This window comes from Drosophila biarmipes, chromosome 2L (assembly GCF_025231255.1).
Source record: "Drosophila biarmipes strain raj3 chromosome 2L, RU_DBia_V1.1, whole genome shotgun sequence".
NCBI lineage: Eukaryota > Metazoa > Arthropoda > Insecta > Diptera > Drosophilidae > Drosophila > Drosophila biarmipes.
The window spans coordinates 12,324,233-12,347,368 of record NC_066612.1 but is presented as its reverse complement, the minus strand read 5'-3'; the positions used below and the strand labels follow the sequence as shown (position 1 = coordinate 12,347,368).

The following is a 23,136-nucleotide window of genomic DNA, read 5'->3' as shown; positions in this document are numbered from 1 at the left end:
CTGCATTCATTTTGTACCAGTTTCCGTGGGTTTTCAAAGTTTCCAACAATGGTCGGCGAATAAAAAGAGCCCGCAGCCAATGCAATGGGTTAATAATGGAATGGTTATGCCATTTTCTTTAAGCATTTTCTGCAGTTTTTCGGCTCCTGGGTTTCTTTTCCATTTACTTCGAAAATAATTTGGTTCATCTGTTCCTTTATTTTGTTTGATTGAGTTTATTAACTTTACATTAATTCAGTGCCTCTTGCAGTGCATTGCGGAAACTGTTTTGAATACTTCATTTCAGCAGTTTGCCCTGGAAATTATTTATACATCGTTTTTGCCATCATTCTTGGCGAAAACTTTGGCCAGGCAGATTGCAATTGCGAAAGGAAGAGGAAAAGCGAGCAGCAAAAAATAGGAAAAATAATTTCCCTTTTATGCAGATGAGTCCTCGTTCGCAGTGTCCTTTTTGTAATGAAATTGACATCTTGTGTCGCGATGCCAAGCTGATTTCGTTTTTGTTCCGCTCTGTTATGTCCCCTTAGCATTTCGAATTTCCTCATCAAGCATTTGGGATGCTGCACACCACTATCGCTTCCTTTTCTTTCTTGCCTTCATAGTGTTTCTCAATTCAATTTCCGCATTTGCTGGACTTCCTTTTCCTCGGGCACTGGGTAAAGACAAGTTAAAGTGCTCAGTGAGTACTTTTACCAATAGTTATGTCTTATTGATACGTTTTAGTATATTCAAAAATTGTTGGAATATTTTAATAAGTACTCAGTTGTCATATATTGGTTCTGGCTTTTACTACACTTTATAATGGATATCCGGAGGCGACAATAATTTGTAAGCCTCGGCAAACCATTATCATGATCGTCCACATCCGCAGGGATGCCTCATTAACCATGGCAGTCCAGGTTGCACTTTCAAATGATTAAAAACCGTAATGAAAAATGCATGCTAAAGTCTGGTGCGTTTGTATCATTGAAATTCAAGTGACACAGCGCCGTTCCCATCCCGCAACCCTCGGACATCACACGTCCGCATAATAATTAAATTGAATATGGCAATTTTACGCAATTTTACATGTTTTTACGACTTTGCAAGGGGTAGTTTGGTTGCGGCCAAGGTTTGACGCACAGTTTTTGAAAGAAAAGTTTGAATAGACCTGGCTAAAAAGTTACTTATTTTGTTATGTTTGCTTCCCTCTCACAGTGCAGGGTAAAATATATTTTTACAACCCTTGCTTCATGAAAAAGTTGGCTTAGAAGGAGTCGGGGAAAAGATAAAGTATGGAACTATTTGAGGTCTTTCGAAGAAAATAATCATTTATAGATCTTTCAAGGGTACCCAAGCTGTGCTGCTGCGAACCCTTTATTTACAGCACCGTTGTTATGGTTACTGCCTTTGGTTGGGATGGGTAAAAATGGATACAATAAAATTGCATAACGAATAAAATGCGGTCAGAGTGAATTGGTCATCCTGGCCTGGTCCAGCCACTTGCTAGATTGGAGCGGAAAAAATTCAACCAGGTTAATTGTTTATTAATGTTTTGCGCAGTTTTTTTTTATTGCTGTTTGTTTTTGTTAATATTAATGTTTGGTGCTGTTTGCGTGGGCGCTGTTTAATTTGGTTGCTAATTAAGCATTTAACACATCATTCTTGTTCCCGGCTGATGCGTTTTTATTTCAATTTGCCCACTTTCATTGCTGTCCGTGACTCTCCCCTCAATGCCATTCAGTTGCTTGTTTGTCTTTTTGGGATTTTTATTTAATTTAATGCCTCAGTTACAACTCATTTTATATGCTTAAATACATGTTATATAAGTGTAGTCCGTGTACGCGTGTGTTTCTTTGTATATACGTAGGTCTATAATTGTATATAATTTATATATATGTATATATCTTTTTCAATTGTGTCCATAGCTCTGCGTTCAATTCAAATATATTTCTTATCATTCAACATGCTTTCCTGCTTCTATTTTAATTTGTATTTAAAGCAACACAATTTTACCTTTATTATTTTAGCTTAAATGTTTAACATTTCCGTTTATCTTTACATTAATATTAATCCATTAGTTACATTGTAATTAAGTTGTTGGCTTATGATGACCGAAAAAGATTTAATCTAATGGGCTGCGGCAGAAATATTTTATGAACCAAGTTGAAACGGGGATCATTTAAATTATTTAATTGAACGGTAAACAGAGATTTAACTTAATATTTTGGCATATAATTTAAAGACACATTTAATATAGTATTAATATTGTTATCATCGACTGAAAGTGGAACTAAAAGTTAATCAAAAGAGTGTAAAGTGTGTTCCTAAACTGAACCTGCCTATATCTACAAGAATTTATAGGTTTTCGGTATTTTCGGCTTAGCTAAACAATTTCCATGATCGATATGTGTGGTGCCTTATTTTTCTATGTTTAATTTGCATTTCAGCTTGCAATCCTTAAGGCGTATGCATAATAATATAATTAGGTGTCTGTAATCTTATATGCAAGTGTGAGTCAGCAGCGTTTAACGCACGAATATATAGAAGTTTATGCATATTCATATAGACCGTGGTATATTAGGTGATAACTATGAAACGTTCTCAGTTTGAAGCACAGCATTGAAAGCAAAATGAAGTTGCATTTACCCTTTGGTTGGTTCATCTTACCTCCTAGACACAGATGCAAATGTGTGTATATAGAGTCCCGACTAGGTTTTGTGATTGATGGCTATACATATGCTTACCAAGCTCTTCTGGGCCTGGTGTCTCACATATAGATACACTGGAGTATATATGGGGGAAGGGCGGATCGTAATTAGGGTCTGTTTCACTAGGGACTAGTCCATTACACGCACATATCCTTGTGCACTTTATTCGCTAATGTTACGTGAAGCCTTACAGCTAATCCCATACATAATTGAAGTAGGTAACTCTAAGCTAGATTTGCATTAACTAACATAGACTTAGGCTAGGGCTAGAACCAACCGCAGATCGGATTGTTAACAACAGTGTTGAGGCGACGGCGAACAGCCACGCAATGGCCATCGAAGGGCTATGGATTCCGCATCCATGGGATTCCGCATCCGCCTCGTTGGCATTGCCATTGGCCAACAGCGGGTTCTGCGTCTTATCTAGGAAGGATTTTTGTTCAGATAAACCGATTTCGTTCAAATTCGATTGGTATCGCGTATCTGAATGGATGGCCATGAAATGGTGGGCATGGAATGAAATAGAGTACAAAGAGAAGCCGAAGAGATCGTGTGAGTAGGGAAAGAGTGATTCAGTGATACAACCAGGGTGCTTGGGGACAGTAAATATAATTTAGAGATGTATCTTTAAGCCACTCACTTTTATCCTGCGCATAAATGGATCTCGTGGAGTCGGAACCTCCATACGCATAATTGTTATTGATTCCGTTCTCTCCCCAATGCGAATCGGTGGAGTACAGACCCGATGAGGCAGTAGTTGGAGGATAGGATACTAAAAGCAATAAATCAATTTAAATTATTTATTTGTGACATAAATATGACTTCTTACTATGTAATATAAGCTTAAATGTGTTATTTTTTAATCTCATTATAAAACCTTTAAGCCAATACTTAAAGCCCTTTAAAAACAGCTACCTAATAATAATAATGATGAGCTCGGCTTAAATAAATATGGTCACAATTGAGTCCTGCAGATGGACAGTTTTACTTTATTGTGGCACTGGATTGTATTGTGTTTTCATTTACTTTGCATTTATTTGACACACCACGCCGCACAATAGCAACAATAAATATTCTATTTGCAGAAAAATGCTCTGTTTTCATAAAATTTACATTTTTCAATTGGGCATTTACAGCACGTTTCGTATCATTTGTTTTTTATGCCTTCTGCCTGTACTTCCCTACTTATTTAAATTTCGATGCAGTCTCACTTTGGTGATTTTTTCTGTCTCATTCTGAATAATTTTGCAGTTGCCTCTCTTTGGGTATTTTATCCGCCTCAGTGGCTTATGCAAAATGCTAATTATTTTGTATTTTCATAATAATGTGTCAATATGCACATGTATTTTTGCTCGCTGCGGAACCTCCCTGAAAACTGTCCATAATTAAAGCCCCTTGGCTCGGCGGCTTCCCATTTCAATTTGTTGAAATTATAATACGAACGTTGAAATTTATGCCTGGTCATTTTGCAAAATCAATGCTGAATTCTGCAAATATTTCAATATGCCATGTACCTTTGGGCGTGTTGCCATTGTGATGGCCATTTCCCGAAATTTAAAATTTATTAATATGTCAATAGGTATTTCCTATTTGGTTTAATTTGTATAATGAATATTTACTCATTGACAGCGAAATGGGGAATGTAACTGCCTGAAATTTATATCTACCGACTTCAATCTCAGTACGACTTAGAAGTGAATGCCCAGAAGTGGCAATAGCGATTTCCCAATCGATAACTTAAAACCGTTCCCCGCCATCGAATCCATCACGTAATTAAACTGAATACGTGATATTAACTTGCTATTGCCGCCAATCTTGCGGCACATACACGCATATCAAGTTTAAAGCCAAGTTTCGCCGTTGGCTCATATAAGACCGAAGGACCCGAAGGAAACTTCTCTGGCTCCTTGTGCCGGGATAAGCCAGAGGAGCCTGGCCAAAAATTCCACACCTTGGTAGTGCGACGTGACTTGATTTTTCACTGGCTTGATTATGGCCGCCCAACTAGCTCGTCCTACCCCATTTTTTGGGCCACCGTTCGGTTCATTCGGGCCAAGTTCTACATGGCCATGTAGAAAGGAGAGTGAGTTCTGCCCGGTTGCCTACTCGTAGACAGGCAATTAAGTCAGGCCACGGATGTGGCTGAGGTTTTTTTTCGCTTACTCCCCTTTTATTTGGCTTTGTCCCTGGCACGGACAAACATCTAAATGGCTTAGATTTGTCAATTTGTGTTAAGGCCAATGCGGTAGTTTTTCAATGCCTCGAGTCCTTTATTAGACCCGCTGGACATGAGAACTTAATTAGTTGGGATTGAACTGGCAATTGTAGAGCTTTAAGAAAAAGGTGCATTCTTTTTGTACATTACGACTCCTTTACTAACTTATTCCATTTAAAATATTTAATTGTTTTTGACTTACCATATAGACGTATAATGCCATCCGTTTCACCTCTGGGATTCTTGGCCACGCATTTGTAGATACCATCATCTCCACTGCTTACATTAATGATGGTCAACTTCATATGGGTTTTATAAGCTGGCAATCCAACTGTAGCTTCAACTCTGTAAGAAACAAAGATGAAGAGACAAAGCATTTGAATAAAAATATTTATTTAGTTATCTGATTTATTATTTTCTAATATTTTTAGCTCAGTTACTCACTTGTACTTGTGCGAATCGTGGATGATTGGTCCCTCGCCACGTGTCCAATAGTTCAGAGAAGTGGGATGTGCCTCGGTGAAGCATTCTATGGTTACATTGAAACCTTCTGGGGCACCAACCAGTTGATGAGGTATAAGCAGCATAGGAGGAACTGAAAGCGTAACAAGTATAAAATGTCATATAGTTGAAAAAGCCCCTAAACATACTATTAAATTGTAATAAAACTGCTCTACACCCATTTCTGTAATCAAAAAAGTTCAGCTCAGCAAATTCATAAACTCAACTGGGTAAAAACTTGTGGTCAAGTTCTCTATAATTCATTTGACAACTTTCAAGGATATTTTTCGTATTCTTTTTATTGACAAACAACAAAGTTTCAAGACCAAAAAAAATATATATGCATATATTTCATATAGATTTTTGCCTGCTGTTTTTAGGTTTATGCAAATGCTCTATTTTAGTTTGATTTAAGCAGGCATTTTCTCCCCAGACTGATTTTCATTTAAATTGCAAGTCAAGTGGAGTCACCAAGAGAAAGTTCTTGAGCCTGGGAAAAACGAAAAGAGAAAACTATGTTTCTTTCAGCGAAATCTTATGAATAGCATTATTCGGGATTTTTTGCATCTTGAGTCGGCTGCCAGCCCGCACCGCCTGCACCTTTGTAATTATGTGCGAGGACATCTATGGAAATCCAACCTTTGCCACCTCGAAAACCAAACATAAAAATTCCCGCACTTCAGGCGCATTTGGCGCACCTTTTTAATTAAGATATTAAATGGGGAAATGTCGCAGAGAGTGAGACTAATGAACACTCGAGCGCTACGTTTTTCCCATAGTTATTGTCAGCATCCGAGCGTCATCAGCATTTTCCTCATCATCATTAAGGGGCACAATGGATATTCTCCCGGGGAGTTTTTCTGCCTTGTCATTTGTCTGCCTGTTTTACCTTTTGTTGATTTATGTCCACCAAGAGTTGGCAATTAAGCTGCAGGCTAACGAAAATGGCATGGAAAGGATTTCCCCCCCTTTGGTCCAATTGAATTTTTAATCAGCTTGGACACAAATTAGCTGGCTTTTCTGTATGCTTATGAAAAGTATCCCGTGGATCTTTTGTATTTTTGATGAGGTGCTTCGGGTTGGGCATAATCCTTTTAATAAAAACAGGCTTAAGTGTGACAAAGTGAGCGGCTTAATTAGCCTGCCAGTGGGTCGGGTCAAGTGGGTTAGTGCTGGGTAGTGCTCATGGAATTCTGCCAGTTGAGATACAAAATCCCATTTCTCATCTCTTGCTTTCAGATTTTCCAATCTACCAATAATATTTTGATTGGCAGTTTCTTTAACATAAACACGAACATTTTTCTTTGATTTTTCAGACTTATGGGCGAGCACATATACAGAGACAGCCGGAACAATTTGTTAAAACAACTGTGACAGCTTGCATATGTCCTTTGGCCAGGACACACATACACTCACCACGAGGCACACACGCACACGTTTATTTTTGTGGCGTGCGTTGCTTAGCAAGCAGGAAGCAACAAATTCAGTTTCTGTTTCCGGTTCCGTGGCGGAAAGAGAGAGCGACCGTTGCCTACATGTACATATTTCTGACTGCATACTGATTTGTTGCCTTTGTGCAACCGACACAGAAACGGAGCAGAAACTTCGCCGGCAAAAGGGCAACATATGCTGCAAACGACCCTTAACCTGTGCCAATCCCAAGGAAACCGTCCCAGGCAAAAAGAACCAAAAGCGAAACATTTTCCTCCACTAATTTCGTATGCAGTACAGATATTCTCTATTGATATAATTTCTGTTCATTTTTCCCCAGACAACTTTTGAGCGGGGCTTAAGCGAGAGTCAAGCAGAAATCACCTTGAAGTTGTCGTTGCCTTTATTTCCATTCATTTTAATTGCCCACACAAAAAGGAGACTCGATGCCCGGAGTCCGGGAGTCCTGGAGTCCGGGAGTCCGGGAGTCCTCGAGTGGCGGGCAAGGAATGAAAGGACAAACATTTGTCCGGGATAACAGCTTCTTCCACTCCTTTCGGGCACTGATTTAAATTACAATTGAGTGGCGACAATATTGGCGAAAGGAGCGGAAAGGAGAGGCGGGCAAGCAGGAGGGCGAGTCAAGCAGCTGTTAAGTGCCACAAGGACTCGCGTTGAGTCAACAATAATTTAGCCCGGTGCTGGGGAAGGTGGCCTGGACATTGAGTGACATTCTTTTCTTTTCGCCCCGACCCCATAGAAACTGGCAGGAAAAAAGGTGAGCTGACTGCGAGTGTAAACAACTTGAAAATTAGCCGTTAATGAAGCCTCGTTAAGGGGTTGGAAGACGGCCAAGAGGATTACTGTCCAAGTGGCAGCATTGTCGAACAGTTGATTGCACTGCCATGGGGATAATGGTAAAAAATCCAGGGACAATATTTGTGGAATTAGTGTGGGTCGAAATGGGAATCAAGCCATTGACTTGATTGTCGCACTAAAAGTTGCGTCTGGAATCGTTTATCCTGGCTGGGCAATCATCGATTGTAAGAGGATATCAGTCCGGTGAATAGGGACTGGTATGTGAAAGCGAAAAGGCAGTAATAGTACCACTTCTAGGTAGGAGCTTTAAGGGGCTTGTGTATTTAAAAAAAAAATATTGGTGGAGAAAATAGAGCACCAACAGGATATTAATTGGGTTTCTAGCTTTGAAAAGGAGAGCAAATATTGTGTGAATTTTTCGGATTTTTCTTCCCAACTATGTGCATTTTCTAATCTCGCCTAATATCAATTGAAAAATAAACAAAAATACTGTAATTTTGCATATTTAAAAGAGTTTAAAAAATGAAACTTTTTCGTAATTTTCTCTTATATGAAAATAATACATTTGATCAAAGGCAACAGTGCGTATGAGTAACAAAAATAAAAAGCATAAATACAATTTTTAAAATTTTTTTTCAAAGTACATTATATTTTTCAATATACATTTGTTTTTAAGGAGGTTGAGAGAAGACCTTCCATAAAAAGTGGACCATCCTAATGCACATGGAATAACACTTAAATAATTGTTTTTTTTTTGCACATAACAAAATATTGCGCTTATCAAAAATGTTGCAACGAGTCCGTTTTTTCGATACGCCAATTCTATCTAGGGGATTCGCCTACACATTGAACAATTCCCCATTTTTTCATGGAGGCCATCTGCAGCAATCAAGGTATTTTCGACTCTTCTGTTTGCATTTGGGCAACTTTTTTGCGACTCCCCCTACCCTAATTTGTATTGCGCTTTTTGCTGGCCAGAGGTTAGCCACTGCCGCCCGTTAACGGAAACTGGAACTGGTTTCGGCCCAGTTTGGCTTGGAAGGGAATTGGAATTGGAACCACTGTTCGACGGGGTTTGTTTGGTTACAGCAGCGAATGTCGTGTACGAAACAAAAATAGATTTATGCTTGCGGCATTTTTAAGTGACAGCAAACGAGCAAATTTCTGTGAGCACCACGACCACCGACCACCAAAGGCCGCCCCACATCCCGGGCCATGACAGGACTTGACAGCACATGTGATGTGTCTGTCGCCTGTAATAAATCTTAAAAAGTGCACAGCGGCAAACGCAGTGATTTGATTCCGTCTATCCCTTTTTTGTGCAGCTGCTGTAGTTTAAGCCACAACCTGCAGGAGCTACAAGTGTGTTTCCGATTGAAAAAAGCCGTAACCATGGGACTCTTTGTGGGACTATTGTGGGGACTTTACACTGACTCATGAAAAGCAGCTTTAAGGCATGTGAGGGCTGTGAAAAAGTGATCTAAGTTCGAAAGAGCTGTCAACTAAAAGAATATATTTTAATAAACTGTGTACTACGACACCTATAAATTATTGGAAAACCTTTATATTTTCGATGTAGGTTCTTTTATAAATAAAAAAGATTTATTTAGCAAAATAATCGTTTTAATATATTTAAACATTATTGTATCTTTTGGTGCTCAAATCTAAACAAACCTGGGTTTTCCGAAGCTTAAAGTGTATTTCCTTTAAAATACCAAGTTAATGTAAATAACTATAGAGTTTTCCACAGTAGCTTCAATGGGGCCCTGACAATTTTTCCTGTATTTCTGTATGCCCGACTTTAATCCGCTGCCGACAAATGGAAATATGAGCGGCAACGAATCACGAAGTATACAAAAAATAAACCCAATAGAAACGCGCGTAACAAAAATAAATTGAAACCCAGAATGGAAAAATAGGGAATAGTGCTAGAAAAACAACGTTTGTAGATTTTAGTCAACTTTTGTAGACAAGCTTTCGAATAGAAAACAAATCTGAAGTCAGAATGGGGAAACTGAGCTGACTTTGGAGGACCGATGGGTCACTAGATCATTTTCCGGGGGAGTGCCAATCTAATCTAAGCTACTTACAGTCCACGCTGACTTTGATGCGCTTGGAAACCGTGGGCGGAACCCCGTTGGAGGCGATGCACAGATAGGCGCCCATGTCCAGCCGGGAGATGCGAGTTATCTCGAGGGTGTCGCCCTCCCACTCGTTAACTGAAAAGGGGCGGAAAAAGGGGGAAAACGGCGGTGAATTTAATGGGAAATGACAGGGGACAGCGCTAAATGATGGATGCAGTGCATCCGCACTTACCTATGTGATTCTTATTGATGGCTATGCGGGAGTTATCGTCGCGCTTCCATTTGATAATGGGTCTGGGACTGCCGCTCGCCCGACACCTCAGCGAAATGTTGGCCCCCTCCCGCACAATCACATCGCTGGAGCTCAGCGAGTCATCGATGTTCGGCGGAACTGCGAAAAATCAGGGGGGAAAAAAGAGTAATCTGCAATATCCGCTAAACTGTTGCACACCGGTAATCCTCTTAAATAGATGCAGTCAGCGCCCATTTAAAATTGAACTCTGCCCTCGTATTTATGCATGATAAATATTTGCCAACTAGTTTGGCATCAGGAAATTGCTTTTATTATGAGCCCTGCCGTCGCACGGCAATTATTTTCCGATTTCTCATTATTCGCTTAAATCGAACAGCATTTATTGGTGGAATTCTCCAGTTGCTCCCTTTTTATAATGCAATTTATTTGCTGGCTCAATATTTGTCAAAAAAATAGGTGTTCACTTTTGGGCTAACACAATTATCTGGTTATTTTTGCCATTCAGCGGGCTTTAAATAATACCGTTCACTAGAAAAACATTTGATGTGAATGGGGCTCTTTTTTCTTAATTTTTCGTACTACGTGATTTTAAAGTTTCGCCTGATAACTTTTATTGTCCGCATATAATTTCGTTCCTTTTTCTCACACTTTTTAATTAAAAGCACGCGCTTTCGCTCCCTTTTCCACAAATATCGCATGCATTTTTAATAATTTGTTTGTTGTTTGCCCAGGCAGGGAAAATGATTTCGCCTGGGCAAAGGATTCACTGAACTGTGCTCCGCTCCGGCTAGTGGCCCTCGTCCTGTATCCAGGACTCGACTCTGGACTCCACTTTGCTGCTGGCTCTCTCCCGTTTTCGTTTTTGTTTCCGCCATGTTTGCACCCGGGCTTTAAGGCATATAAATTATTTTTTAATTCGCCGCGTATTTGCACAGGATTTTCGTGGGCTCCTCCCCGCGCCGACGCCGCCCCGAAAAATCCCCAAAGTACCTGATTAGATTCCCCATAACTTACCAACGACGTTCAGGTAGCCGAACTGCGTTTTGGCCGTCACCGTATTGATCTGGCACATATAGCGACCCCGGTCCTCCTCGTGCACGTTGTTGATATGCAAATACCACGTGCGGTGGCGGTCGTGCTTGTCGTGCGTGACACTGATTCGCGGGTTGCGCGTGATCACGTGGTTGTGCACGGTCAGGATGGCGGACTGCTCGAAGTGCATCCAGGCGACCTGGAAGAGGGGTTCCGAAAGTATTTAATTGCACTTTCCCTTATAGGATGTCTACGGTTGCTTCAAGGAAATACTCTTTATCGTAATCAAAGAAGTGGATTTTATAAAAAGAAAATAAACTCAAAAGTCGTGCTATGAACTCATATATTTTGGGTTCGGCTTGGGCTTCGATTAATCCGGTTCGGAGGTTGCACACTTTCCTGCTTAAAAATGTTCATGACTTATATCAAGTAATATATTGTATATTCAGTATCAAGTATAAGTATCTGAACATGGTGTACTTTAAAAATGTTTGCCTTAGTTCAACATACAAAAAAACGTTCAAATCCATTAAAAACTATCATTTCCAAACAAACCCTAAGTAAATTTTACCTTGTACGAACAAACAATTTTTATAAAAATATATAAGAAGGATAATATATTAATACATATATATTTAAGGTCAAGGATCTCAGTGTTTTACTTCAATTAAAAGTTTTTTGTTTGATATGTACGTGTAAATTTCCCAGGCAGCACGTATGCCGCTTTAACAAGGGTAACCAAGGAAAATGGTTTTTAATGTACCTCACAAGGTAAAAAAGTGCCAAATGCGTTTACTTTTAATCTAATTTTCCTGTTTAGCAACCTTTTAACCACTGCCGGTACTTAGAAAAAACGGCAACTTTTTAATAACATCACAACGTCCATTTATTTTTTTCGGTCTGTCACTGCACACGTTCTATGTGGAACACCCAGCAATTTCACAGCTCAGCATCAGCAGTGCAAATGGATGTTGGGGAAAAAAGAGGTTCGAGATGGGTGGCAGAGAGCGGAAGCGAGAAAATTGCATCATAGTGTCGCATATAAAAATAAACGCAACCGGTTACAAGATCCAGGATGTTGAGAAGGGGAAAAGCCCGGAGTCCTGTGCACATGTGTGCGGTGATAGCCATGAATTACATGCAGTCAATATATGTAAGAAGTACAGGAAAGAGCCTTACTTACAGACGCCCAGCTACTTAAACATGCCATTCGACTAAAGCTAAACCGGGTCTCTCCGGTTTCTCTACCTCGGCCAGGAGGTTTTTGCGAGGGTTTTCCCCATTTTCCTGCATGCCCTGCACGTTCTTCTTTTTGTTGCACACTCTTCTTGTTGCTCTCATTTACACCTCAATTTGATTCTATTTCCTGCGTTCCGACAGACTATTGGATGGGTTTTTGGGAGCCAACTCGCTAACAAGGCCAGCCGTGAGGATGGCCACTTGAGCCCGGAATCTAGCACTTTGAGTGTCCCCTAATGATGCCCAAAGTCGGTGCGAGTAAGCCGCTTCCGCCATTCATGGTAATGATCAGTTAAGGCCACGTCAAAAGCAGTGGCATTCGGGTAGCTTCAAAAGGGCGAATGGCTGATTTGACGAGATTGTGCAGTCTGCATTCAATGAAAATTAATTAACGAGCTCATCCCTCATCGCGCTGCCGGCTCATTTGCTATGCAGTCCCGGTCTAATCTTTTAAGACATGGTTTTTATGCCGAGTAATCAAATCATTAGCACTCATTACAAGCTGCTTAATTAATAAATCATTTCACGTCCCTTGTAGAACACCATTTATCGTGGCCCCTTTCCGTTTCCTGCGCTGTTTGGATTTCTTTTCGCCGCCAAAGGGAAGCGGCTAATGATGCATAAAAACTAAGCGATTCGACGTCAGCACTTTTCAGAAAAGTTATACTGCGGTTTTAAATCGAAAGTGGTATGATTTCATTGCCGTTACTTAACCCCACTAAGTTGGGAGGAGTACGTCTAAGATCTTTTGCAGCGCAAGTTCATTTCAACAGCTATTATGTATCTGATTATCAATACCCATCCACATAAAAAATTTTTCAAATCGGACCATTCATTAAAAAGTTACAATCAAATATAGTTTTCCACTTAGAAAACAGCCGACTTGCTGCATGCACATCTCCATCTCCCTCGCACATCCTTTAACTGTGTAACGTTCTTTCTTGTTTATATTTGCTTTTAAATAGAAGCTTTTATTTTTGGTTTATTTTGGGAGTCATTCTTACTAACCTATTGTATCAAAATAGTAATAAACAAATTTCTACTCACCTTATATGAGCCGAGATTTTTAACGGAGCAGCCGAGCTTAACATTACGTCCAGCAGGTACAGTTACATTTTCGATGTATTCAGTAAATTCGGGTTCTTCGACAACAACTGTAGAACACAAAATATGGCAAAAAACACGTTTAAAAATGAATTTATTTTAATTTAGTGCATAAAATATGCATTCAATTGAATTCCTATTTGACTAAGTTCTATGTCAATATGCCGCTCATGAATTTGCATAATCAAATAAACCATAAAAATCAATTATGTGCGCAAAATTAATTGTAAAAATGTTTCAGGACCCGCACGTGGGTGTGGAAAAATGGCATTCGGGGTGCAAAATAATTATTTCATTGATTTTTGCGTTGACTCATTATTTCTGCTGCTGTGCGGGAATCCGCCCGCAGGAACAATCGAACAACATCGAATATAATTAAACACATGTACGTGTACAGTGAATCCCATTTGTATATTTGCTCCAAACATCAACAAGTTAAACTCTTTTTTGCAACTCTCGATGCGGAATTTTTGACTCACTGGTCCAGTTGCATTCATTAAACTTTTAATGACCGCACAATTTTGTCGAAATGCATTTAAATGGCTCCATGAAGGCAACTGCGAGCAGTTCCAACAGCATTTCCTTTAATATTCTGACAAATATTGATACTCCACAGGCGGCCAGGGGGCAAAAGAGGAGGAGTCTTGGCTTCATTCATTTAGCTGCTAATTTAGTTGAGCTGAGCAAATATTTAATATAGAAATTCAATTTTTGTTTGCTTTGAGCATGATAGCCTAACGAAATAGCTTTGGCAATTCAATTAAACTGTTTGAGTTGCAATTATTTAATCGCATTCCTGAAAAGGCAACAATTATGCATAACAAATCACACATTTTCAATGAAGCCGAGTTGCGGCTCAGAGGTATAGTCAAAGACTTTTGCATAAGCATAGAATGTGAATTAGTAGTTTTTATTTCCATTTGTAATATTAAACATGGGCAATAAAACTTAATCACGGCTTAGTTATTTTTATACTAAAAATGAAAAGAAAATACATCTTTGATAAAATTGAAATTATAGCACTCATACATTTCGCTTTACATTTCGTCCTTGTAAATTAAAAATATCAAAGGAAAATAGGAAAGGCGGCATTTTAATTAGAAATCATATTTTGGCAACATAATTTCGCAGCTCAAAAACGGTTCCGAACTATTGCTTCAGCTTAATTAGCTATTTATGATGGCCGGTGTGCCTGCCAGTCATATGTATTATGTTCGTTTTGTGTGTTCAACATAAACTAAAACTCAAACATCTGAACCATCGCACACACACAGAGTTACTCATTTGCCGAATTGAAATGTGCACAAGTCAATAGAATTGGGTTGACTCCACGAAGCCATGGGCGATGTGCAAACAATATGCCAGCCACTGCGCCTTTCTGACCCCACCCTGCATTAAAGCCCAACTAATTATGGAACAATAACACAAGAGTTGCATAAATTGGCTAAAAGTCATATTTGTTTTTTAGCCAGCTCGGAAAAGGTTATTGACAATATTGTGGTGAACAAGTCAAAGTAAGCTTTGGAGAAAAAATATTCTTAAATAGGACAAATACGGCAACAATAGAGTTTATTTATATTAACTTTCAAAAAAACAGAATAAAGGAAAGAAATTTATGCAAATAAACATGGTAATGATGGTATTTTGTTTAAATAAGAATATTTAGCTTCAAGCTTTTTTGACCAGGTTAAAAATGATATGGCTTTTTTCTGAGTGACTAGCAGTGACAAAAAATAGAGGCCATAGGGAAAAAATGGCGACCCCTTGTTTCAAGTCTGGTATGCAGCATTTACGCAATGGCACTGGCAGCGGGGGAAAACGGTCTGCATAATCATGGGATTTCATCCAGCTGCAATTTTCGCGCCAGAGCGCGTGTCTGCATATAAATTTTGTTGAGGTCTTGGCCTTCCGCCGCCGTGCCCATGACGCCCACCCGACCACGCCCTAAAACAGCGACAACAAACAATCAAATGAGGAGTCCGATAGAGATGACAGGTCAAGGGAAAGCCACCACTTGACTTTAAAATTTAAAGTAAAACTTAAACTAATCTAATCTAATCTAGGAAAAAGGTTTAATCGAATTTTAAAAAATATTATATGAAAGAAAAGTTGACCCTTAATATTTTTCCGAAATAAGAAATATTTCTTAGAGAAGAGTGTAAAATAATTTTTATATTTTTTCAATGGTTTAGTTGATATGCAAATAATGCTCTTAACTTATTCAAACTCAAATCAAACGCGACAACATTTCTCGAAAGTAAAAATCAAAACAATAGTTTACGTTTCAGGGAAAAAATGTTGTTCCAACTAAAAACATAATGTAAATGTAAATACATGCTTGTGCCGCAACCAATGGAGTATAAAAATTTTATAGCATTTTAAGAGTTAAAATAGGAGCCAACAAAAATATTCATGAATAACTTCTTTGTGCAACAAAACAACGATGCATGCCAATATCACTGTTCATGTCATGAATGCCTTCAGCTTCAACTAAATATTCAACACTTAATTGAAGTTGATATTGCATTTTTGCCTGCATAGTTAAGGTGCTCGACTCATGAATAAATTCGCAGCTCGCAATGCATAAGCACGCTGGCTATGATATTGGCCATCGGCAGTTGAGACGATGCAGCAGGACGTGCGAGTCGGTGGGGGATGTCCCAGAGGATGGGAATAAGAATGAGGATGAGGATGAGGATGCGGCTGGGGATGATGCGGTGGATGTCGCCTGTTGCAACATAAATTGCGCTGCCTGAATGAATTTTGCGCGCAGTTAAACGGCATTATTCCTGGTGTTGGTCCTGTTTCCCCTGTTTTTGTTGCCGCTGCACCTGAGAACACTGACAGCCGGCATTCAGAGGAGTTGAGTGGCAAATCGGAGTTGGAGGCGTGATAGCCCCGCGGCGCTATCACCATTCCGGGTTTTATACTTCCCCGTCACATGGCTCACATGGGCACACTCGGAACTATTTTCTTTCCCCATGGAAACTTGGAGATTCAATAAAATTGGCTGTGAGCGGATTACAATGAATAAATTATGTATGCAAAGAAGAAAAAAGAGTTATATTTTTGAATAAATTTACTTTGTGTTTGGAAAAATGAATATAAAAACTATTCTCATTAGGATCACAGCATTATACATTTTTAAAATGTAAAAAAATTATGGTTCCGAATAGGCTAAAATATTACGTGTATTGTAGGATATAATAGTATATACTCAATAATATTAAAAAAAAAAAAAATGTATTGCATTTACAGTTGTTGGAAAATAAAATATAATATTCAAAATTTAAGATTAAGTATTTCACCTGAACAATATATATATTTTATATATTTTTTGCTTTAAATTTAAATTAAATGTATGTTTTCCCCATATCACTGAATTTGTTTCTGTGCATAGGAAAATCTGTGCACTGCTACCTATAAAAGCTGGCTTCCCTGTCCTGGTGGCTTTTAATTTTTGGCATAAAGCCTTGTATCACCTTTGCCCTGGGGCTCACTCTCCCTGCAATATGTGGGTACTGGTCCCTTTCCCATATTTGCCTGTACAAATATGATTGGCTGCGGGGGCCTCGGTCGCCTACGTGGTATCAGAGTGTTATTGATGGCATCAGGCAGCGGGAGTCGAAAAGCAGCCAAAAGGCAATCGCGGATAAGGATAAAGTGCGATTGCAGTATTTACACTGACCGACAAAATTGCAGGCCGAAAGAATGTTTATTGGCCAATAAAAGGTACTAAATTTATATTTTTTACTGTCAAATTTGTTCGAAAATGTAGGTGCCTAAAATTAGATATACGTATGATAGGAAATACAATAAATTATTATTATAATTTTACGAAGCGCTAACTCTAATTTCTCGAATTTCAAAAATAAAAGTAAAGCACTCTTTTATATAAGAACAAAATATTTTAAATATTTGTATTTTATTTAGTTTGAGGCTCTGTGCACCAGTGTACCTAATATCACTTGAGTTTAATATTCATTTAGATATGTTATGGCAGATACTCACTGTTTAAATTCGAAGTCGGCACATTGGCCCCGCCTCCGGCCACAATCACGCCATTGCTCCCGACCACCGTGCTTCCGGTTCCGCTGCCAGCCACAGGTCCACCTCCTCCTCCTCCTCCCTCTCCCGCTCCAGCAACTGCTGCTCCTCCGAAATTTGGAACCGCTCCAGCCACCACTGCCTTGGAGCCGGACGGATGTTTGCCCGGGGCAATTCCGACGCCCCCGCCGCCACCGTTTAGAATCTGCGGCAAGATGATCTTGTTGGTGGAGTCCCCCGCTGTTGCCGCGAGCACGAGGAGGGCCCCAATTAGATGCCAGGACGGGGGCAACATCAACTTGCCGTTGCGGTCGACTCAGCCACAGCCAGGAGCCCCAATGATGGCCTCGTCTCCTGGCCAAAGTGCATCCTCTCGGATCTACTGGCTCAGTTTTTACCACCTCTCAGCCGCTCTGGTTTTTAGAACGCCGCAGGGCTTGTTTGTGTTTCCGCCTTTGTTCGCAGTTTTTCACACGCTTTTGTTATCGCAGTTTTTGGCTTGTGGCAATTACCAAATTTACCAGATACAATTTTGCGCTGGATTATTTTTTGTGGGTATTCCGTGCGTTTAAGCAAAACCAATCTTGTAACGCCATTTTATGGTGATGGTGGGTAAAATCTTCAACATTTAAATGTTTACTCCGACACCTAAAATGTTGTTGTGTTTTAAATCAAAATGTATTATAAAATTGGTGTTTTTGGTAAAAGAAATCAATGTTTTTAAATATGGTATTCATGAATAATTGTTCGGGCAATGTTCTTGTATTTATTCTTTATTCTTTTTTGGAAAGATCATACAAAATTCTTTTGTTTAAAAAACTATTGACAAAAATTTAGAAACAGAACGGAAACTAGATTTATTTATTTTATTTTTTATAACATTTAAATGGAGACCTAGCGTATAAACCCCTTAAATTTAAAAAAAAAAGTTTAACAAGTTGTGGTTTTAGCTTTTCCCAACTCTCAATTTCGACTCTTTTCCCGTGATACATATTTCCCTTAGCCTAAGCAAAAAGACATGTAAAAAAATGCCTTAATTCTCCAGTTTTCCATTCGACTTTAGCACCCATAAATTTGCTCTCAATGCACTGGATTCCCACATTCCTGCTCCCTGCCCAATTGTTTGCTGTCTAGTAACTTTCAACGCATGCACACAGATGCCATGCAGATTTGCTGGGGAATTCAATAAAGTTTGGCAAAATATTATGCCATAGAGCCGCATGCCAGCTGCCTGCCACGCCCCCTTTTCGTAGGCGGTTCGCACGTGTTGCAGCAAAGTTTAAGCCACCAAATGGAGAAAAAGAGCCAGCGGAATAACCAAAAAGTCATAAAGATTTGCCTCCGAAGCAGGAACTTGAGCGCCCTCTGGTGGCCTGTTGATAAATGTTCCTATTTCATAAGGTTTGTCCGTGAGCAAAATTAAAAGTCGGAAAGGGCCTAACCGGAATTCAGAAAAAAATTCATTATTTATCTTCGGAGGCAAGGTACTAGAGACTGCAAACTCTGGGAAATGTCGAAGAAATAAAAGTTTCTATACCACATGTGCAGACAGCAAAGTTTATGCCAATTAATTTAAATGCTCTTTTCATTTGTTGTTTATCTTAAGTTTCGGCTTCTTCGTTTGCTCCAGCCTTCTCTGACTCCCTTTTATACTTTTACAACTTTATTTTTGTCAATTTTATAATGCATATCTCAAGTTTCCCTAACATAAATGTGGGTATAGGCACTATGCTTGAAATACAGTCCGTTTCGCTTAATAGTAACTATTGCCTGCGAATGTAAGGAATAATATTTTCGTTTCCATTTGTCAAAAACCAAAATTTAAAAAAGACATTAAAACTTTATATAATTACTCCGTTTAATAAAAACTATATATTTTTAGAATACTTTGGATTCATAAATTTTTATGGTTCTTGAGCACTATTTTTATCTGAGCCTAACGAATCAATCCTGTAGAAACAATTTAAATTCCTCTATCTTTTGCATTATAGTTGTGTCACGCACGGCCCCTCACTATGTTTCGTTGCTGTTTCTTGGCCATCCCATCCTAAAACTTTCTGTTGGAAAATTTTATTTTTTATGGCTTTTGAGCGTGTCGCCTTCAGCTTTTTTGTGGGGTCCACACGCAGCTTGGCAAACACTTACACAGACTCGGAGAGACAAAACTTTTTCCCTTATGACTCGCTTATGAAATTAAGCAATTTTTGCCGCCTCCCCCTCCGCCATCGCCACCCTCACACATGATGAAGCTTTTTCGGTATGGTTCAAAACAGATTTACCATCAAAAAAGAGAAAAAGAAGTCCAACAAATTTTATGCACTTTTTTATGAGTTTGGCAAAGTGTTTGTAATTAAATTAATAAATTGTTGGGGGCGAAACTTGTTCCAAATGTGTTTGTGTTCCTCCTTTATTTTTATGCTAGGAAATTAAATTTTAATGAGGCTATTTAGTGCTTGTTTGGCTTTGGCTTGTTCTGTTTTTGAATGATAACTTTTGGCAAAACAAATTAGCTTATAATTGTTGTGGGTTTTTGGAAAGCTTAGCAAAACGCATGTAAATTATATTTATGCAGTGTTTGGACGAAAGCTAATGAATTTATAATTAACTTGTTATATTTTAAATGTTTTACAGTAAGGAGAGTACCAATTTTATGGATTTTTTAGTGGTACCTAACTGATTTTTTTCGTTGAGCCATAAATTATTTAAAGGACATTGTGTAAACAATAATAAGCCTTGACAGCCTCGCCTTGTCCTCTGTGTAAATCACCAGGCTTGGCAAAATGTGGACCCTGCCCTCTGGCGATTTCTCCTAAGCTTTGCTTAATGCTTGACAGCTTTTAACTTCCATGGTAATGGAGGAAGGAAAGTGAGTTTGAAGAAGGTTGCCGTTAAGGCAAGTTAAGTATACCTGTGGCCAGATGTATTTATATTACAAAGTACTACAAGGAAGAAAAGTCGTCCAATGAATTTGAATTGCTGTTGAAGCGCTTGTACAGGTATAAACTATGCTTTTACTATTTTACTTTAATAAGGTAATGCAATGAAATGGTTCTACATAATCGATTACCAATCAAACACTAAGCGAATCTAAACATTTTTAATTTATGGCCCTCTTTTAAATGCTCCAGAGTAAACATTAACTTTATTCTTCCCATTATTTTTAAATTAATTTCTTCAGCTTTTTATTATATTAAATCTACACAGACAGGGGCTTTAAGCCTGCTCATAAAAATACATATATTCATGAAATCAACGCATCAATAAATTCCTATACCTATATCAAAGCTCCATCACGCAAAATATCCATATTTTTGTCATCATCATCATCAACAGCATCCCTATTTTGCAATTTGTTTGCTTACATCTGCACAATTTGTAAAGTTAGAGCAGCAAACGACAAACCAAATTCGAGCAAACAAAACGAAACAAAGCTGAGCTCGAAAAAGAGTTCGAAAAAAGATGGAAATAAATAAAGAGGCAATAAGCCCTGCACTGACTGCTGGCAAAAAGTTCTGCAACAGCTGACATCCTGGAGTCTTCTATCTTTCAAATGCCCTGTGTGTGTGCTTACTTGTCTGTGCCACACAGCACCAGCTCTATATTGCCATTGATCTGCAATGATGCCTGAATGCAAAACAACCCACTCTACAGTGAAGACTAAGTGCTGTACAATACAGAAACACATTAGAGCACGATTGCTTCAGATTACTCAACTGTAAATAATAATAAAAATAATAATAACGGAAATTCTCCCAAGTTGAGTAATTATTTTACAAAATAAACCAAACAGGATAATTTAAATTTTACATAAATATATATATATATATAAAAAAAACATATTGGTTCCGGTAGGAATTTCTTACAATTTATTTCGCATAAATAGAAAGAACTGGTTTGCTGATAAACCATATAAATTTTATAAATTATAATGTGTCTTGAAAACCACTCAAATTATAAAGAATAGGTCACTAAGATACAAAAAAACGTAAGTTCATCATTTTTAAAAACAAGTTTCAAATATTTTAAACAAAGTATGATTTTTTGAAATATTATGATTGTACACTCCGATTAAGCACTTACGAATTATCGATTAAAGATCGTATAACAAATCGAAAAAAGGACGTAAACTTGTATTATAATTTAATAATTTAAATAAAAAAGACTTCATTGTGCATTTTTTTATGCACTTTACTCCTGAATATAGTGTTCAGTGCAATTTATTTGGCCGTGCCCAGCCTATCTATACAAGCTTCACTGTACCCGCTTGCGTTGACTCTCTCTGCCCCATTACGTATGCAGCTTTCCAGCTGTTGGCAGGCGGGTCCTGGCCCTCCTCCTGCGTATCCCGGTGCCCCATGGAAGTAGTGGGTTAATGTATTTTTAAGCTAAATTCTTTGTTTATATTTGCCCTGCTGTTTTCGGTCGTGTTTGTGTGTTGTGCGCTGCGCTGCAGTGGCAGCAACTGCAGTCCTTTATCAATCGCAACAAAATCCCCCCACAGCTTCTTTTGCGAGTTGTCCCAAAGTGAACTCTGGTGGATTCATTTATTCGCTTATAAGTTTGTTTGGGAATTTTTCAGAGATTCCCGAGTGCCGTCGTGTGCGTGTTTGCCGGCTTGGGGATTCCAGGACTTCGAGGGTCCTGGAGTCAGTCCGCTGTTTGTTTACTTTTTGCTGGCATGAAATGTGCATTAGCAGAGTTAACTGTTAATTGTTTACCCATTTCGAGTGTCTGACAAGTGACATGTGAGTGTGGTCTGGATTGTAGTTGTGGTTAACGTTAAAATGGCGTTCAGTTATTTGAGAGTTTGTTTGAGCAACTGGCACTTAGATGAATCGGAGACTGTAATTGAGTTTGAGGAATCTCCAGGCTCGAAATTGTTTCTCACCCCTATTGCTCATGTCAAATTAAAGTTTACTTTTTTGTGAAGGATACAATTTTTAATATTTCTGACAATTAAAGCTGATTTGGGCCATATAAAAAATTGCTAACTAAAATCTTTTTAAGTTTACCTTATTAACTAGCTTTCTTTAAACAGGAACTTGAGATCTCCATCATACTTTAATTATATATTACTCGTATTAAATGTATTTAATATATTAAATGTTTAACGTTAAGGAAAAGTGTTATACCATATTGAAATACAAATAATATATTAAAATAATTTATTTTAAATGTAAACCTTTCTTTCTTTAAACGGACCTAGTTAAAAATGTTTAGAAGATGTAATGGGCGGGTATTATGAAATCACTGATCATTTTTTTCCCCTGATAACGACTTTCTTTATCATATAAAAATACTTATTTCAATACATGATTATCAAGCTGCTTTTGTTTTGTTCCCAAAAAACGAAATTATAGATAAACTTTTGGAGGGTTTTTCAGATTAAACTGAAGTGTTTACAAGCTTCACAAATATGTTTTTCAATGGCTTTTAACAACGAATTAGTATGCAGTTTGTGCTATCTTTCACCACACACAGTAAATCTTAAATGCACGATCGCGTTAAGTCAGATGCCCACACTATATCATAGATCACATGCCACTCGAGTACGACTTTCCTTTGGCGGTGATCTTTCACCAACGTTTTTCAGGCAAACTGTGACAAAACGCGTCCGCCTCGTGCAGAATCCGTTGCGAAACTGATTCGCCGAGGACACTCTGCGCTCGCACAGAGCCGGTCTCCGGGCTTTCCACCAACAACAAGCAAAGAAAATCCAAC

General features: G+C 38.6%; 1 protein-coding gene and 1 long non-coding RNA gene across 3 annotated transcripts; one reads left to right on the top strand and one right to left on the bottom strand.

Moving 5' to 3' along the window:
• Positions 1 to 1,756: 1,756 nt before the first annotated feature.
• LOC108032808 (lachesin) lies at positions 1,757 to 22,717 on the bottom strand. Of its 2 annotated transcripts, none has more exons than XM_017106819.3 (10): positions 22,618 to 22,717; positions 17,380 to 18,063; positions 13,312 to 13,418; positions 11,008 to 11,224; positions 9,973 to 10,131; positions 9,747 to 9,875; positions 5,350 to 5,500; positions 5,108 to 5,250; positions 3,331 to 3,462; positions 1,757 to 3,173 (listed from the first exon to the last, which is right to left on the bottom strand). In XM_017106819.3, exons 2-10 carry the CDS (start codon positions 17,708 to 17,710, stop codon positions 2,935 to 2,937), a joined length of 1,608 nt encoding a protein of 535 aa, XP_016962308.1. In that variant the 5' UTR covers positions 17,711 to 18,063; positions 22,618 to 22,717; the 3' UTR covers positions 1,757 to 2,934. The 2 variants fall into 2 exon arrangements, with proteins under 2 accessions (XP_016962308.1, XP_016962310.1); XM_017106821.3 differs by having other exon boundaries at positions 1,757 to 3,113.
• LOC127010726 (uncharacterized) lies at positions 11,698 to 12,094 on the top strand. Its single transcript, XR_007763502.1, has 2 exons — positions 11,698 to 11,796; positions 11,846 to 12,094. It is a non-coding gene; the product is annotated as an uncharacterized LOC127010726 (long non-coding RNA).
• Positions 22,718 to 23,136: the final 419 nt, after the last annotated feature.

Coding starts and splice junctions, on each gene's coding strand:
- LOC108032808 (XM_017106819.3), bottom strand. CDS start 17,710: ATGTTGCCCCCGTCCTGGCATCTAATTGGGGCCCTCCTCGTGCTCGCG. Junction 13,419..17,379: donor GCCGACTTCGAATTTAAACA/GTGAGTATCTGC, acceptor TGTGTTCTACAG/TTGTTGTCGAAGAACCCGAA. Junction 9,876..9,972: donor CATCAATAAGAATCACATAG/GTAAGTGCGGAT, acceptor GCCCCTTTTCAG/TTAACGAGTGGGAGGGCGAC.